Below are 19,106 nucleotides of genomic sequence, written 5' to 3' on the forward strand. Positions count from 1 at the left end.
GTCAATTGTTTTTCTGAATTGAAAGCCACCTTGGGACCTTGTTGGAAATAACGTCTCTGCCTATCTTTTCTGCAGTTTAAATTACCTGGCTGGGGGAGTTGTCCTGGAGCCATTCACAATAGGCTGTTTAGTGCAAGAAAAACACTGAAATTCTCACTTTATATGAATTATAGATTTGAAACACAGTTCATGTAGGAAATGAGGATCGCGAGAGCGCGGGCAAACCTACCTAAACACGAGTCTGGGTGTTGCAACCTCCTTTGCACTGGAAAATACTCTTTTTTATACTTTTTTTAGCATCCCCTTTGATCGCAGATATCACCCTTGTCTGAAACCATTGGAACTACTTGTGTGAGAAACGGTTGCTTGCATAATTTAACTCGCTACGTTGACTTAAAACTATATTGGCAGCGCAGTTGGGGCTTGATATTCTCTGAAATGTTTCAAAGTTTACAGTGGTGCTGCTGCTGTGTTTTGCATTCGCTCCCACAAAATACCATGTTGCCACAAAATGTTGTGGGAGCTTCATTTAAATACCATGAGCTGTGCACACGCTTGCCTGGAGCTTGGGCAAAATCAGACATTACTTAAAATTTTGGTTGAAAGCAGAAGAAGTAAATTTTCTGTGACTTTGGGGTTTTTTTCTCTCCCAATTTCCAAAGATTTGGCTGGTTTAGGCTCATTCCAGCTTGAGTGGAGCGTCTACATGTATCTCCAGTCTTCTACTCATGGTGATGGAGACGTCCCTAAAGATAAATCAATATTAGCAACGGCTCAGTTACTTCTTTCCTTTGCTTTTCTTGCAACGGAAGAACTGCAGAGTGGTTTGTGTAGGCAGAAAGCACGTGTGAAGGGGTTAAAAATATGACAGGTGAATCCTTTTTTTAAAATCTTTTCATGAGTGACAGCATAGTGGTTTTACTTTCTTCTCCCCCCAAGGTGTGAAGGGATGTGCAGGTATTCGATATTTGCTCCCAGACCTGGGACTGTTATTATTTACTGCTTTGGGAAGTGCTTCCCAAAGTGCAACCTTCCCTACCTGCTTGCAGAGCTTTATTATCTCTCAGATCTTCAGTACCCAAATCAATAATTTGTTTGAACAAGTTTTCCATCTAATCATTAGCACACTTAAAGCCTATAATGAGCTCTGTATCCATGCAAATGCATCTTTTTTAACTGCTTGCATAGATTTAAGGGCATAGTTTTCTTGTAAAATGGAAATCAGAGCCGTTCCTTACACAAATGCTGCCGTCCTTAATAAGGGGTGGATCAGCAACAACTTTCTAAGTTTATTTAATTTTATAGTATTCATCTTTTTACATACTGTATTTGGGATATTTTTAAAGAGAAATAACATTTTTAAACCTGTATCAAATCAAATGCCTCATATTTTTCTCAACCCCTCTTCAAGTAGTCAGTGAATGAACAGTTTCAATTCAGCAATGAAAGGCATTTATAAACAGATTTTTTTCAACTTTATCAGCTGCTGCTCAACTCCCATTGTATTGATATAATGATACTTCAAGATAAATAAAGAAATTTATGACTTTAACAATTTGAATAACGAGAAAGGCAATCAGATTAAAATGGGGACCATTCACGCCCCACATGACAGCTCAGAGGACTCTAGCAGAAGAGTAACCAGCTCAGTGAAAAATCAGAAACTGTGATTGCTATTTAACACTGCAGCTTTTCACAGTAGCTCAGCAGAAAGTTATTTAGCACAGGTGTTTCTGTAAGTCTGATACATTGGGAAAATTCACAAGGTTCTCCGGCTCTCTTGCTCCGTGTCGGCTGTGAAGTTGGTCCTGTGATGCAGCAAACGGGTTTCTAGTAGGAAATAGAGCATGGAGGCAAATGAGCAAGTTCAAACATAGGATCTGATCTAGATTCATTTGCTTGGTTGCTAATTTTTGTAACGCATGACAGTAGTGAGGTGAATGACCTGTCATCGAGCACAAGCAGCGAGAAGCGGGAATGAGTTATCGTTCGGAGTTAAGCGTGAAACTGAGATCCTGTTCCCTCCCTCGATAAAAGCAGCTTTCCAAATAGCATGGATATCAGTGCTCCTTCTTTGTTAAGTGAGGGCTTTGATAAATATTCACCTATTTCAGTATTTCTCACCACTTTGTTTAGCTATGGTGTGTTTCTGTGCTTTCAGCCTGTGGGTTTGCATTTCAATAAGAGATGAAATGGTATAATTGAATTTCTCAACACCTAAAAACTCTCAGCAATTTTTTCTTCTTTTATTTCTCAAGTTCTGGCAGTATCTAATTTATGGCTTAATTCTTTGTAAGGTCATTCTCTAAGTGAGTGACTCCTAGTTAATCTCAGATATTATGAGCTTGGCTGTGATAGAGAATCAGTTCATCTGTTCTCAGAAAGAAAAGAGTGAGTTGTGGGGATTGTTGGCAATATGAGTTTAGCTGAAAGCTAGGTACAATTTCTTACCAAGTTATTATTTTTCCCTCATTATTTTCAAGGTAATCTGGCTGTGTTTTTACTAATATAGCCAAAGTTGAAAAAAATAATCATATTTCTTTCCTGGTGCTGTGTTCTCCAAGTAGGTATATAAAGTTACTAGTGTGGTTTGCTCCTAATAATGAAGGAACCAATAGGTGGTGGGGTTTTTTTGTAATTATTTTTTGGGTTTTTCCCCCCTCTAATTCCTTGATGAGGTATTGTCTCCTCTCAGCTGGGTTGGAAGGTGCAGCTTTCTTTTGCTGTTACCCTTACAAATGACAGCTAACTTTGTTGCTTGTGGTTCTGCTGTTAATTTACATGCAGCTCTTACTGACTGTCACTAACATATCTTTTGTTCCCTGAAATATTCACTCTGTGAATAAATATAACTTTTCTGCTATTTTTTGCTCAGGCTGATTTGCTCATTTCACTCTTGTGACTGCAAACAGCTCAAGCACTCAGATTCTGCACGTTGCCTATTGCTTAATGAAGTACCTTGCTGAATCAGGGCTACCCTGTTCCAGCAGATGAAAGGGAAGCACATAAGAAGCTCTACTGCCAGGTTCTGCTTTGAATGTTTTTCTTTTAATCAATTTTTAGACTTATTAGCATAGCGGATCACGGTTTTCGCGAAACAAATAAAAGCTTCAAGTCTGATTCTTGAAAGCGTTGGGAAATGTTAATGTAATTGGTTCTGTTTATAGTTCAAACTCACTTACATGTCTCTGCTCATAGACACAAGTAATAGAGTCAGCTCTCCCAGCTCTGGTTTAATGAGTTAGTACCCCAAATCTCTGGGAAGTAGCTTATGGGTTTCCTTTGTCAGAACCAAGAATCTGATAGCATTCTTAATTATCTTAGTGGCAGCAGAACAGCGCAAGGGTTAGGTGATGGCTTATAAGACAGGGAAATATAACACTTGTAGAAACTCAGGTCTTAAATTCCAGTTTCCTTAAGACTTTCTCTTTTGCCTCACAGTTTAATGTCCATGTTACTGGCTGGATGTTGCTTTTGAGTTGCCATGTGATGCTGAGTTTGGGGAGAGTGATAATGCACCCAGAATTTCTGACAACTTGGTGAGGAGGGCAAGAAACATGTGGGCCAGGGGCCCATGGGGAGATTCCCTGGTTATTGCCCTTCTGGGTCTGCTTTTTGGGTTGCTGGCTAACCACAAGTCTCTTGGCACACCATCTACAGTGCTTGAATTAATGTGTAAAGGTGGCACCTTTGGACAAGGAGGCCATGGTGTGTTTTAAACCACTCCATTTCCTTGTCATGTGTGCTGTGCATTTATTAAAAACAAGACATGGAGTAAAAATAATGGTGTTGAAGGGATTCAGATAAATATGGCCTTATGATTGTGGCATAGAGGAGCTGAACCCCAAATTCCCAGCCATTCCTGGCCTTGACAATTTTGTGGATTTTTAGCTTCCCTTATATTTAGAGCCCAAAGTTCCTGAATGAGCTGTCACCCCAAACCCACATTGTCCTATACTGTACCATCCAAAAGCTTGCAATAGAAAAGAATATCAGGCTTTTAGATACAGCGTATTTAGAAGAGAAGAGAGTCTGCCAAATTCCCCAAATCTACTTCCCAATTCCCCTCAAGTATAGCAGGAAATTACTTGTTATCAGTGGGTAATTCAGCCACAAACGTTATTGATTACCCAGCCTCAATCTTCACAGTATTTATAGCCAAATATTTTGCAATCATTCTCTCTATTTAAAACTAGAAGGTGGATTTTTATTTTGGAAAAGTAGAGTTTTTCAGATTTTCTGCATGCCACATCACATTGTGGTGTGCCCCTCCAGATTGTCCAGTGTGATAGCCAGAAGCTTGACTGACAGATGTCAAAGTGTAAATCATGTTCTAATACATGAGAAACGCCTACATGGTTTAAAAAAATCCGATACTTGCAAAAACTGTTTCTTTAAAATAATTTACTTGCTTTTAATATTTGGTGTTTGGTATATCCCAGTGCACACCAGAAACTCAGACCTAGAAAAGAGGCATGTGATTATTTTAGTGTTTCTTTCCTAATTTCACTGTATTTTTTAAAATTACAGGGTTGATCCGAGTAGGTTCTCTTACTTGTGAGCTACATAGTCAAATGTTTCTGTAGTTTTTCATCCAATGACCTCTGGCTGACCAAAATCAGTTATTGTAAGAAATTCCCCAAGTTCTGAGCTATATCCCCCCTTCCTAGAAAAGCTCCCTTTAGACACCTATTGTGAAGAGATATTAAATATTTTGGTTATGTGATATTTTTAAATAACATTTTGAGTAACCTGCTGTCATTACTACAGTACCACGTAGAGCAGTCGATAAATTTAAAGGCCAGTGCAGTTCCAGTGCTGTCAGTGTAGTTCCAGAATGTCTAAATAAAAAACCCAAGAATCCTCCAATGCTTGAAAACTGGTCTGAGGCTATCACAATGATTTGGAGACATATTTTTTTTTTTTTTTCCAAAATATAAGAGTCTCTAGTTTCAAAAGTTAAGTGATATTATGCTTAGGAATAAACTGTCTCCATACTATCTGTATTGTGATGTTGCTTGTTACTTAGGACAATATCATTTACAGACTAAATAAATATCAGAACTGGGTCAGAGAGTTTCATATCCTACTGGTCTTTTGGGAACTCCATTGATACCCCATCCCTGGAAGTGTTCAAGGCCAGGTTGGATGGAGCTCTGAGCAACCTGCTCTAGTGGAAGGTGTCCCTGCTCATAGCAGGGGTTTGGAACAGAGTGATTCTAATCTCCCTTCAAACCCAGACCATTCAAGGATTTTTTGTTTTGAAATATCCATATTCTCCTGTGCTCAGTAAAGACCTGTATTACCCATAAAAGCTTTCTAACTAGGTTGTGACTCCACAAAAACTAAAATTTGGTTAAGTTACAAAATTCATCTATCTTTACCCTAAATCTCATCAGCTTAATTTTTATTAAAGAACTAAATAACTCATTAAAATAGAAATCTTTCCAGTTGTTGTAGTTGGAATTTTTTGTTTTCTGAAATAGATGCAACAGCCTTATTCCAAACATTTTTCATCCTGCTTGGCTCTCCCTAATAGTTACATACAAATAGGGATGGAAGGGGGCAAACCCAGGACGTTCTGTGTAGTTTGCTCCCTGCATGCAAGGAGAGATAATAACAAGTATATTTTCCTGCCTGCCCCACTCAGGAACTTGACACAGCTGGTGGAGTGAATCTACAGATCATGGACCAACTTTGATGTTGTACTTTGTTATAAAACAATAGCTGGCATGGCCGTGGCACAGCAGGATATTGCACTTACCCTTCAGCAGACCTGTTTCTATAGAAAGGGACCTCCTGCCTCCTTGCCCCAGGCCACAAAACCCTCTGCTGTAGAGAGGGTGGTTTGGATCTTGAGCAGTAGGAGGAATCTTGTGTTTGTGTTTTGGCGTTTGGCAAGTTAGTAAAATTACATATGCAGCTATTTTGGAAAATGACCGCATGTTCTACATGCTCAGTACACAGGTTCTGAGTCACCAGGAAAAAAAAAAAAAGGGGGGGAAAAAAAAGAGGGAAAAGAAACTATCAGAATGAAAAGAAAATGGTAAATAAACAATGAAAATCCCATTCAGTAGTGCTGTTTCATCTCTAAGAGATGCTTTATTCAACAGCAGGTAGCAATCCCCACAAGAAACATCTGCTATCAGAGGATTTGCAGGTACACTTTTGTTCACTGCTCACTGAATTCTTGTCGGTATTATAATTCAGCAGGTTTCTGCTTTTCACACAAACCAGGATTAGCGCTGACTTGGGCTGGAGGGCATTCAAGCTGCTGTTCTTCTGTTGGCTGTATTTCTCTGTAAACATCTAATTGTTTCAAAAAGTGATGTACAGTATGCAAAAACCTGAATTCAATGCAAATAAGCCTGTGCAGCTCTAAACTTAACAGGTGTTCTCATTAGTGTAAGTAGACAAGGAACAATTCTTGAAAGTTTTACAGACACTTATAATCACGGCCAAATACATTACTGTAAGTATAAAGACACCTATAGCAACATCTCTTTTTCCTCATTGTGCAATCTCAGCATTCATTAATAGGAGATATGTGCCAGTAAATTAAATACTAAGAGCCAGTACTGGCTTCTTCTTGCAAATAATATAGCTGTGAAATGCTCTGCTACTGATGAATAAATTTTTGGCTAAAATAAGAGTCAACAAAATGAAATCTTTACACCCAGCACATATATATTTTAAATATATATCTTTGCACTGAAAGCAGAGCATTCATTCTCCCTTTGATGTTTTTGTTTGTTACAAGGACTTATCACGTTGAGTCTCACTCACATACATCATAAAGTGTTATAACATGCATATAAAATTGGACAGGAGAACCATTCATCACTAGGTATTGTCCAGCTGGTAAAGCTAAGAAAGACAGGACTTCTCTGAGAAACCATTGCCAATATCTCTGTGTGTGGCTGTGTAATGTATGGCTTCAGATTGCAAAGGCAATAACAGTAAAATATTACCCCAAGGAGAAAAGTAGCTTGCAGTAGGTATTCATGCACTGCCTTCAGTCTTCATCCGTGGACAAAATGTGCAATTGTCTATTCCCTGACTTCCCACTATGCACAGACACGGCTGAATTGTGTCTTAATTATTATCTCTTGCTTTTACCAGTTGTGGCGGTATTTCTTTCTCCCTTCCCCAATCTGTTGACTCCCACCTCCTCTGACTTTGGCTGAAATGCTGTCAGAATTCCATCCTTCCTGCTCCGTGGCGAGGGCAGCACGTCCGTGGGGCTGGAGCAGAGGGCAGCATGGGCAGGGGGGACACGGCAGGCTGCACACAAGTGGCTGACATCCAGGAGGGTCATCTGCTGCCTGTCTCACATTTCCCTTTCTGCTCTTTATCCTCTGAAGGAAACCCCTGTTTCTCAGAGGCTGATCCCTGTGTTCCAACTGTCTCTCACAGGGGCATATTACCAGTGTAGCGGATCAGGAGGAAACACTTCCCAGGATGTTCCCTGGATGTTTAGCAGAGGTTGTTTGCTCTTTCTTACCTTTCCCTTTGCTCAAACATCCTGTGATTTCTTCTCACACTCCCCCAAGGCAGCAAAAAAACAGACCTGGACTGGTGGGTGGAGAAAGGAGGACAAGTTGTTCCTTGAAATCAGTGACAGCATCCCCGTACCCCTGGACCTTTCTTTCCCTCCAAAGAAGCTCTTGAACCCCCAACCCAAGCTCCACTTTCAGTCCAATGAGGAGTTTTGGTCTCTCAGGGTTTAATGAGCTTAAATTGTGACCTCCTCTTGGTTCAATATTTTCCTTACAAGTGACAAAAATCAGTTCTTCTGCATCTGCGATTCATTCCTGCGGCCAGGAAAGAAGAGAAAAATTTTGCCTCATAATGCAGGGAGAAGATTCTCACCTACGTAGTATTAATGCAATTTTTCAAGAGAAACTGGCTTGTCATATGAGATTATGGCACAGAAGAAGTGAAACTTTAGATTCAAAAATTTTTTCTTCTTAACCATCACAAGGTTCATTATTTCATTGCCAAATTATGTTGGAGGATTCAAGCCCAGGAATTTACCATGAAAAAATTATTTCATCTCCACTGTTAAATTATAGTTTTATTTTAAAATTTATTGTTGCTTGTAAGTTTCACCCCCAAATCTGAGACAGCTCAATCTTTGGGGCCATTGATGTGTATAATGCCAGCCTCAGTTTATCTTCACTAAGAAGCAACTCATTGTATATGAGGAGGTTGCATTGATATGATGACACCACAAAGGTTCCCAGAGAGTGGATTTGCAAAGCAGTTGCACCACAAGGCAACACAGCTTAGGACATAACCTATAAACATCTGGCAGTATTCAGTCTTACAAATTGTAATATTGCAGAAGTTGTGAAAACATAGGATCTGTTTGTTGCCTCTTTGCAATCCTTGGTTTTCACAGTCATTTTTACAGAATCAGGAAAAAACAGGGTAATTAAAACATAAGGTTCAACATCTTTAGATATGTAGAACATTTTCTGTTGCCTAAAACAAATATTCCCAAAGAAAGTATAAAACATTTTTCTGACTTGCAAAGTTTTTGCAGTCTATCATTTAAATTACTTAAATAAAGGGAGCTTTACTGCTCCCAAAAGCTGAGAATATAACACCCGCCATGCATATTAGCTTGATCTTTTTGACAGACCAGAAAAGTGTTTGTGTGTGCCAATTAAAACAAAAATGGATCCCTAGTGGCTTGTTCCTCACACAACTTCTGAAGACTGTTATCATTGTATGCCGGGGTAACCCTGGATAAGGCGGCTCTCCAAAGTAAACAAACTTTTCAAAACTTTCATGACAGATGGGGGTTACAAATGCATTTTAATAAGAGAGTTGCCAAAGCAACTTTTTTGCAATCAGCATATATTTACTTAACATCTAGCAACATTGGGAACACAAGGCAGATACTTTCTCACCAAATTTTTTAACAAATATCATTTTTTTTGAAAGATTGGTTGAAGACCTTTTCTCTCAAGCTGATATTTCCCCATCACTTCAATGTTAACTTTGCTCGACATCCAAAGGACTGTGAGATGGGTGAAGCCAGACTGTAACATGAGACAGACAATCTGCTTGATAATGAAATTTCTTTGGTAGTCATAAACATCTTAGAGTCCTTTAAGTAATTTAACTATCAACATAACCATGACTACCTCTGTTTGATAGGCTGGCTCATGGAATGGATATGTGATGCGGTACGAATATAACACCGCTCAAGACTGAGCCTTTTGTTTTCTTTTGTTGCCATTTTTTAATATGAGACTCAGCTCTCTATGGTACAGCGCAGAGAGATATTTTATTTATCCTCTCAGCTGCTTACTCATTCAGCATAAACATGGCCAAGAGACTGGATTATCTGTGAGAAAGAATTTAAGATCAACTTCCAGAAATGCAGTTAGACTTTTGATGTGTTTTTAGAAACTTGCATGGCTCTGTCCCAGTTTAATTGAAATCCAGCTAATTAAACCAACTTTAAATAATTCTACCTATGCTGGATGTGTGGACACAGGAGTGTCCAGGATTTATGTATTTATTCTCAAGTATTATTATATTGTAATTACTTTTAAATGGATATTTAGAGCCAGTAAATTCCCAATATATTTTCTTTTTTTTTAATTTTATTTCTTTTCCTTTTTTTCTTGACTCTTTTCACAACTTCCCTGGCCCAGCCCTGGTGGCTGCCATGCAGATGGTAAATGGGGTGTCCTGCATTGCATGGATAGACCCCATCCTGAAAAATCTCTTAGGAAAACACAGAGAAAAATCCAGATTTCTTTTCATTATGGAGAATCAGGTTGATTAACATGATGAGAAAAAACCCCACTACTTCATAAGAGAGCAGGTGAGATGAAGGGAGCAGTGGGAAGGGGGAAAAGTGTTAACTTTGGAGCTAGAAATGCTCCAGCAACTCACATTTCTTTTTTTTTCCTACACATATCAAGGGCAGCAATCCCAATGCACAGTGCAACAAGAGGAACACATTTTATTGAATTTCTGCACGCAGAGGTATCTGTCAATCCAAGTTTAAATCACTTAGTGCTCACCACAAGCTGTGTGAGTCCCAGGTGGCATAAAAATTTCTGTTTTCTGCACTGAATCTTGCACTGGATTAGCAACTGCTGAAGTTTCCACGGTCCAAAAGCATCCGATAATCCAGCACTGAACCATTGGAGTTGGTTATATGAAGCCTCACCTCGATAGTCCAGCAATTTTTCTGGATGTCCCAGTTTCAGGGGGAGTTGAACATTGGCTTGCTTCAGTATTTGGCTGAATTAAGAGCTGTGACATGGTTTTTTGGTGTTCACACATGAGCTATACATGAGCCATACACTTCCTAGGCTGCTCACTCTCTCCTTTTTTCTTGTTGCGTGGTACATGCTAAAATTTTTGCTGCATTTCTCCTTCCCCACAGAATTCTTCACTTCCTCTGTTACGGTTTGTTCTTGGCATTGTCTAAAAATAGTTAATCACTGCAAATAATAATAATAATATCTGTGGCCACTAGAGATGCATTAGTTCACTTTGAAGTGGGTAAATCAATAAGACGGGTTTGTATTTTTGTTTTGCTGTGTGAGTTTATCACCCTTTCCCATATCTCCATAGAGTGTCTATCAGTTGGATTGCTGAAATTGCCTCCATCTCTGTTCTGCAGCTAAAATAAATGCAAGCACATCTGTAGAAGTTTATACTGGTAAAGAACTAGAGGGATACCAGGAAGGAGATGTTTATCACAGTGGTGCCATAGTCCCCAGACCAAACTTTTCAGGAAAACCATTCATAGAAGACCCTGATCTTCTTTCTTTTACCTCCTATGTTCCATTGACATGGATATACTGTGAAAGTCTGTGAGACAAGCTCTGAAGGGTGATCTGTAAGGCTTTGGAAGCCCTGGCACAGCAGTATGTCCCAGAGCACAACCTAGCACAGGAAAAATACATAATTTGTAAAATTTTAAAAACTATTGATCCTGGGTAGCCTCCAAGGTATATTTGTATATTATAAAATGGTAATGGCATTAATTAGACACAGTGTCCTGTATTTTGTGGAGCTAAAAGGGTACATTTCTGTGTAATAACATAGGATATTGTTGAACACCACCTTGGTGCATCATTATGGTGACATGAAAAAGAAGCTCAACCCTCCATTTGCAGCTCTATAAGGTGACAAGAGAAACCCTTAATAAGCCACAAATAGAATATCAGGAAGTGTTTCACACCTGCCTCCCTCCCCTCTTCCCACACTGTTTGGCAGCCCAGCAGTGCATTGAATTTAGCACACATTTACCTGTGGTGAGCCAATATTTTCTGAGGATCAATGCTTAGCAGCAGGGCTGTGCTACAGCTCGCTGCAAAACTGCCATGTGAGTTTATTCAGGCTTTGAAGTCATTTTTTTCCCTTGGTTCTGTAGTGAGAAAGAGGGAATTCAGGCCCCCTGGGTCTCCTATCCCTATCCTGAAGGGCATGGCAAAGCAGAGGGTTAATGCCAGTTGTCAGTCCTCGTGGGCGTTTATTGCTGACAGCAGCAGCAGCATTCTGCCTGGTAAGGTAGTGCTAATTCTAGACTGTAGCCTTTGCAAAAAATGATGGCACAGAGAGAGGGATTTCAGGAGGTATTTAAATAAGTGAAGTACCTGGCACAATGGAGTCTGGCAGCTCTGGATAGAGCACTTAATTTTCTTTTTTTTTTCCCCCCCCAGATTTGTCTTTCATTTGTTTCCCCAGCCCCTCTGTTTATTTCAGCAGTGCCTGACACAGGGATGGTGTGTTAACAGGCCTTAATATTGAACAATTTCTGCTTGTTGTTAGTTATACATCATTTAGGGCTGTGATCATAAATTGTTCAATCACAAGGTTTAGTCAAAACCAGCATTCTTTACTGATGTCTTTTCCCAAGGGTGTTGAAAATTTGATTGTTCAAAGTGCAAATATGGTTTAGCAATCCTTTCCAAGAGTAATTTATCAGAAATCCTAAGGAGGTAATATATAAAAGTGGGATAGAAAACCTGCACATTAAATGGGATTTACCAGCCAAAGCCTTTGGAACTGCTTGCCTGTGAATGACTGGAATGGAGCAGAACAAAGTCAATTACTGACTGTAATTAAGGAGTGGATGCATTTAAACTGTAGAGAGCAGTAGCAGTCTTCTTGAAACTGTCTTGTTGCTCTGAAGATTAGTCTGAGGAAAGAAAGAAAAGGACTTGAACTATATCTTACAGAAAGTATATTTTAAATGAATTCTCTTCCCTCCATTCTATGATCTGTTTTTACAGATTTGCTCATAAAACACTGATAATATATGATTATCAAAATAACACATTCAAGACAAAGAAACTTTCAACATGTATTTTGCTTTGGTCTTGTTAGCAATGGAGTATCTCTTTTGCATATCATACAGTGCAAATATTTATGCAGTGCTGAATACTTGTATTTTAATAAAGCCTGAATTTACTGAACGGAAGGCTGAACTATGTTGTGTCCTTTTTAAGCCTTCAAAATACAGTAAATCTAATTACATATGTTGCTCTTACTTTGAAAATGTTATTCCATTTTATAATTTTAATAATGATTTGTTTATACTGGGAGGGAGGCATTAGATTGAATTGTTGCCTGTGTTTACTCTAATTCATATCTGCATGTATACATTAATAAATGGCGATATCATATCATACATTTTGAACCCAAACCTTGCCATGTGAGCTGGGCTCAGAACTGGAGGTCAGCTCGTTCTGCTGCTCACCTTAAGCTGCATTTTGGGCTTTTTATTTCCTTTTGGTGAAGGGAGGGGTGAGTGGTGCTTAATGCTATGGCCCTGGACTAACGAGGGAATTGAGATTTCCCCAATAAATAACTCTCCCTGGTGCTTGGGGAGCAGTGGGGTGGCTGGAGTTGGCCCCTGATGGGTGCAGAGGGGATGGGGGGAACATCTGCAGCCCTGCAGCCCCGAGCCCACACCAGGGGAGCGTTCCCACATTCTCAGCAGCACTCCCACAGGATGTCTCCGCTGGAGCTGCGCTGACGGGATTTTCCTTAATGCTGATGACTTTGGAAATCTTCCTTACAGGCATTTCCTCAATAAAGGGAGGGTTATAGGACAATTAATGCGACATTAGGCTGTTGTTTTTTGGTTTGGGTTTTCTTTTTCCTGGTATTATTTCAGTTTTAAGGAAGATGCTTGGAGTGCCCAGGCTGGTGAGGATCTGCTGTTTCTTTTTTGCTTCAGTAAAAGCTCTTGACATGGGGGAGATGCAGGGAAACAGTAGCACTTCAGGTCAATGCATTTACATAAACAAACTGTGCCAGGTCATAACAGCTTTGCTTTTTCCCAGAACTGGTCAAAAGGAAATCCCTATTTGGTGCTAAATAACCCATGTTCCAGTGAATATTCCAACATTCAGACTAAACCTGCACCCCCAACACACCGAGACCCAAATGTTCCATTTCCACGTGTGGATACCACTAAATTTTGCACAAGCAGCTTTTAACAGCAGCAAAATAAGAATAAAAGTTTTGTTCCACAGCTAGCAGGAGCTGAGCTGTCTTGGGGCATGGGCAGAACGAGCTCCTGCCCCTTCCAAAATGTGCTGGTGATGTAGCCCTTGGCTGACTTGTCTGCAAACACAGAAAGATGTGCCCAGATGATGCTCCATGGCCATGGGCACCAGGAGTCTGTGGAGTTATCCTGGGACAAAGCACTGCACAGCTCTCGGCCTCAGTTTTGCCATCTGTGAAATGGTTCCTTCAACCTGTTGTGTGAAATACCTGGAGATTTCCTCTGGTGAAATATATCTATATAAATATATATCTATACGTATATGTGTAAAATAAAAAAAAAAATATGTATCATTATTATCCCAGTGGTTTACAGAAGTTCAGACCAACAGCATATACATACATATTTCCACCAAATATTAGGTTAGGCAGTGAAACATCATTATCAGGGGATTGAAGATTCTTTTGATAAATATTCCCAGTGAGTGGGTCAAAAATGTAAATTGACTTCTATTCAGACAAACTGGGGATTTTTTTTTTTCATGATAAATGGGCTCCTAATTACTCTGCTGCAGCCATCTTTGATGATAATTTCTTTTTTAATGTGAAAGAGTGACATTATCAATTTTACCAAAATGTTTGGAAGTGGCGAATCATAGGTAAATAATAAATGTGCAAATTCAAGACTGCAGGTACCAGACACAAAAACCAATATTAGTAAAATAGAAATGGAAACTGCAAATGGCAGGAAATAATTTTCCTGATGCATTCTCTTCTTTTCAGGGTGCTTTGATTTCCCTTGAACTGTGTCTCATTACACCGAGTTTCCTGGCTTTTCTTAACTTTTGTCACACGCCCGTTATTTCTGCACTATTTGTGTTCTGTGGTTGCATTGCTGAGACAATATCTCGTTTGTTTTGACATATTCAAAACAGTTTTCAGACAGAGGTTCAGAACTCCTCGGTAACTCGGCACTCCAGCCGACAAATCCCAGTAAAAAGAACAAGCATTTGGGGGGAACGGGAGGGGAAATAGAGGAAAATCATCTGCCTGGTGTGTGCTTTACTCACCTGTGTGTGCCCATGCCCTCCCCAGATCACGACAGTGTCAGGAAATGAGTTCCTCTTCCAGTCGGATACTGACTTTCTCATATTGGATTGGTTCCACGCTATCAAAAATGCAATTGACAGATTGGTATGTATTTGTTTTGGCTGTTACCTTTATTAATTAAGATGTATCAATTTCAACTTCATTTGCTCAGGCATCTCTACAGGTTTGAGGCAGTCAGCAGCTAGCTAGACATTCCTTTCTCTGAAGGATATAAAAATATGTATGCAAATCTACTAAAAAATGTCAGATAAACAAGGTTGTTGCACAAAAATGTCATTTGATTCTTGCCTCGAAACGGAACGCTACATTTATTTCTCTGAAATAACAAGGACGCTAGCTTGCTGAGGGTTGTAAAAGCACACAAGCACTTAATAACTAATGAATTTTTGCATTTTCTGTTTATGCAGCCTACAGTATATAATCTTCAATAGAACTATTAATACATTTGAGCCTTTTATGAATTTTTGTATTACTTATTCACAAGAATAACGCTAGCAAATAATATTCCTTTGTAACTGATTGCTGGTATTCTCCCAGGAAGGCTGGGGGTTTTCTGCTAGAAGTAAGCAGGGTTGCATTTTATTAAAACAGTTTTTAATTACCAAACCAGCTTCAGCTGTAGCTTTTTCTTTCTTTTTTGCCACTCTCAGTACAAATACCAAACATCTTCCTCCTATCCCTGCCTGATCCAAGAAGATTTTCTGGTTTTTTTGTTTTTGTTTTTTTTTTTTTTTTTTTTTTTTTTTTTTGAAGGCACTGACTTTCCTTGTTCACTGCAGAATCTGTTGAGAGAAAAATATCCCCATTTCTTGCATTTTTCGTACAAATACCAAACATCTTCCTCCTATCCCTGCCTGATCCAAGAACATTTTCTGGTTTTTTTTGTTTTTTTTTTTTTTTTGAAGGCACTGACTTTCCTTGTTCGCTGCAGAATCTGTTGAGAGAAAAATATCCCCATTTCTTGCATTTTTCAGAGGTTTCAGTGCAGTGGAATCTGCAGCCTCTTTGAAAGGGTTAATATGAACACAGCTACTGTTTCCTTAAAGAGCTACAAACATTCTATTACCCTGAGGCTATAATCAGCCAAGGAAAGTTTGATCTGATGATGTATGTCTTCATATTGTGCATTTCATTGGGTGTGTGAGGATATTGATATCCAACTAAAGATTTTGGGGTGGAGTTTTCCATGGAGACTCAGAAAACAAAAAAAAAAAAAATCTTTTTTGGCATATTATCCAACTAACCATCTAATAAACATGATTTTATATATATATATGTAATTTTTTTTAGTTTAGCTGAAGTAATGTTGTGGCAGCAGCAGCCCTGAGCGTGCAGAGAGCCACAGCAGCAGCAGCTGGTGGGGCACAAGTGGCCGTGGTGGGCTGGTGCTGGCCAAGGTCCGAGCGTGCAGGACAGGATGCCACCACGCACCACTCCTGGCCGCTCCATCCCTGCCAGCTATTTCACTCCTGAAACTCTCAACGAGTGTGAAAAGCCTGGCAGCTTTCCAGCCTCTTGGGATGGCTGAGTCTCACCTGACCAAATGCCACGGGGAGAGACGTGGTTCCAGCCGAAACAGCGTCTCCTTTTTTTCGTTCTTTTTTTTTTTTTTGCTTCTTTTCCCTGCTCATTTTCACTTTGTCTGCCAATAAATTAGAATAAGAGAAAAACCCCCCGACTACTTCTTAAGCTTAAACCAGTAGAATTCAACCCCAAATTTGCAATGATGTTTGAAGTAATTGTGTTTGCAAGAATATTTACTGTAACTATCTAAAACAGAAAAGCAATTTAAACACTCTTCCTCTTTGCCAGCATTTGAAAGTAGCCTGCAATGTGGAAATAATTTTGGTCCCTAAAGCCTAAAGAAGCAGGCCTTTTGTTTTCCTCACTTAAATGGGAATTTATCTCAGAAATTAGGATCAGTCTGTCAGGGCCATAAAAGCTTTGCCATATGACAAATTTTGCATTACACTTTCCTTAAATTATATACTCCCTGCACACTTGCTCTGTGTGTGTCTGTTAGCTTCTGTACTGGCATTCTGGAATCTCTTGCTTCATTCTTACAAATAATAATTTTATTAAAAGCATACACATATGTATATACATATATATATTCTTTTCCCAGCCAAAAGAACAGAGAATTACATCGAGAAATTTGGAGTTCAAACTCAGAAGATCCTCCAGCATCGAATTACTGAATAACTTAGACACTGAATCCAAAGAGCCAAAGCCTGAACACAGAAAATCTTTAAGTAAGGCTTTTTTCTTTCCTCATTTTTCTTTCCTTTTTTTTTTTTTTTTTCTTTCCTTTTTAAATAACTATGCCATTACAGGACAAGATAATTTTTATTACATACAGAATGTAAGGAAGATCACTGAGAATTTTAAAGCTGAATATGTTCTGCACTGATATACATAACTTGCATTTAAGTAAAGACAGTTACTAGCTCCACACTTTTAAAGGGTGACACTCTCTCCTAAGCAAAATAAATTTGTTTAGGAGCAAAGACATTTATTTAAGCCATTTATTTTTAAAAATAAGCAACATGAGCCCTACGTTAATGGTCTGTTGCAGTTGCTTTGTTTCCATTTTAGTAAAATACCTCAAATTGCCAGAGTAATTTTGTCTGTTGTGTATTTATACACTGAATTGCTGAAAGAATTGACATATCCTTTGCAGCCAACAATCAGTGATGTATCTATAATTTTATAGAAGATAAATTCCAGGGTTTGGCGTTGATTGTTTGTCAGTGCGATTAGAAAAGAAAGTGATCTAAAACTAACAGGGCTGCGCTTTCCTCCTCTGAAAAGCCTCTCCCAGTTTGTGCCGAGATGCTCCTGAGCTCGTGGGCAGCAGGAGCTGGTGCTGACCCTGAATCCCTCACCCAACATTTTTTTAACTTCACCCTCTCCCCTGAATTTTTGTTTTCCTCCTTTGTTTGGCGGGAGATGCACATCCTGCTCCCGGTGTCAGCGGGGTGACAGCCCCACACTGGCAGGCTGGTTCGAGGTGCCTTTAGGTACCAAAGGGCTCTGTAGGAATTTGCCTGCACGCGTTTCAGTGCAGGATCAAAGCCTGAGATGTTAAGAAAAGGGCTGCATTAAAAAGACCCAACATAGCTATTTTTAATGGTAATTATCTACACAATCATAAATATATGCACACATGCGTGTACGTACACACAAATAAAGACTCATTAAATAGTCTCTTTTAGCAGACCACAGGATTTTGGGGTTTGTTTTCTTATTATCTTAAAGATGTTTCTTTTTTCTTTTTTTTTTTTCCAAGGGTTTTGTGGTTTTGTTTTTTGTTTTTTTTTTCCTTTGTGTTATAAAATATAAAGTAGCCTGAACGTGGCTTGTGAAAAATTGTCCCAATATCTTTGCACTGGGTGTTATGTTGCATTTCTCAGAGGAAGAAAAATAAGACTGAGAACACAGTGAGTTCTGAGGGTCTGATTCTGCTCTTATTGTAGCTAATAGCAAAATGCCCATAAACTGTCTCAGCACTCAGGGAATTTTTATTTATTTATTTAGACTTCTCACATATCTTTAAATGATAATTTGTCAGACAAAACAGAAAAAGTGACTATGAGCAGTGACAGAGACTTAGTCTATGTTTCTTTTCAAACCTTAGAGAATCCTGAATAACCTCCGTTTTGTTAAAGGCTATTTAAACTATTAAAAAAATGTGAAAATATCTGCTGTGAAATCTCACTGAATCGAAGCTTGCATTTAAATACCGTAGATTGGATTGCTTCTAAAATATGTATTCAGAACTTTTTTTTTTTTTGGCCCCTTGAGATCAAGCAATTATGTGGAATTAGAAAAATCATATTATTCACTTACTTATTAGTAGTCTAAGCACAAACTGTATTGTCAGTTTTCTGCCTTTGGCTTTCTGTGCCCTTAATGTTCACACAAGTATCGTAGCCAGAATTATCGGCAGCTAGAGCCAAAATTGCTTTAAAAAGGCATGAGAACTGGTAATGACACATTGTTAGCAGTTAACAGGTGGTCGTTTCATTGTCCAGTTTGACTGCAGAGCACAAAGATATGTGCAATATCTGCAAGTGTATTTATAAAGTTCTTGCAAAGTTTAACGATTTTATAATTTTATAGTGCTTTTACGTTATTGACTATTGCCAGTGCCAAATCCAAACAAAGGAGATTTTTTTAATGATGCCTTACAACTCCTCCAGTTTAACAAAGAAGATGAGCAACTGATGTGTTAGCAGCCCACCCCCTCCCGCTTTGATAACCTTCAATGAAATATTCAGACAGCTCAGATTCATTTGTATTTACCTTATCTACATTGTAGGGATTGCAAAAATATCCTTGATACTGTTGCATCATTGCTTTTTTCTTTTTCTTTTTTTTTTTTTTAGCAGTATGAGTATATAAAGGACAGGTACCAAAGCATTTCAGTAATTTACTCTTTAATTTAAAACTGGGGAGACTGTCCCTAGAGACTTAGTAGCAGGAATTTGGTTTTTATGTCTAAT

General features: G+C 38.9%; 1 protein-coding gene across 1 annotated transcript in view; it reads left to right on the top strand.

The window, feature by feature from the left end:
- ARHGAP15 (Rho GTPase activating protein 15) overlaps nucleotides 1-19,106 on the top strand; it is a 320,376-nt gene that overhangs the window by 147,955 nt on the left and 153,315 nt on the right. Inside the window, exons 7-8 of the mRNA XM_041406369.1 lie at nucleotides 14,587-14,685; nucleotides 16,727-16,853. Of these exons, the coding sequence (XP_041262303.1) occupies nucleotides 14,587-14,685; nucleotides 16,727-16,853 (226 nt within the window). The remainder of the gene's footprint in view (nucleotides 1-14,586; nucleotides 14,686-16,726; nucleotides 16,854-19,106) is intronic.

This window comes from Onychostruthus taczanowskii, unplaced genomic scaffold (assembly GCF_017590055.1).
Source record: "Onychostruthus taczanowskii isolate IOZ18803 unplaced genomic scaffold, ASM1759005v1 scaffold10, whole genome shotgun sequence".
Classification (NCBI taxonomy): domain Eukaryota; kingdom Metazoa; phylum Chordata; class Aves; order Passeriformes; family Passeridae; genus Onychostruthus; species Onychostruthus taczanowskii.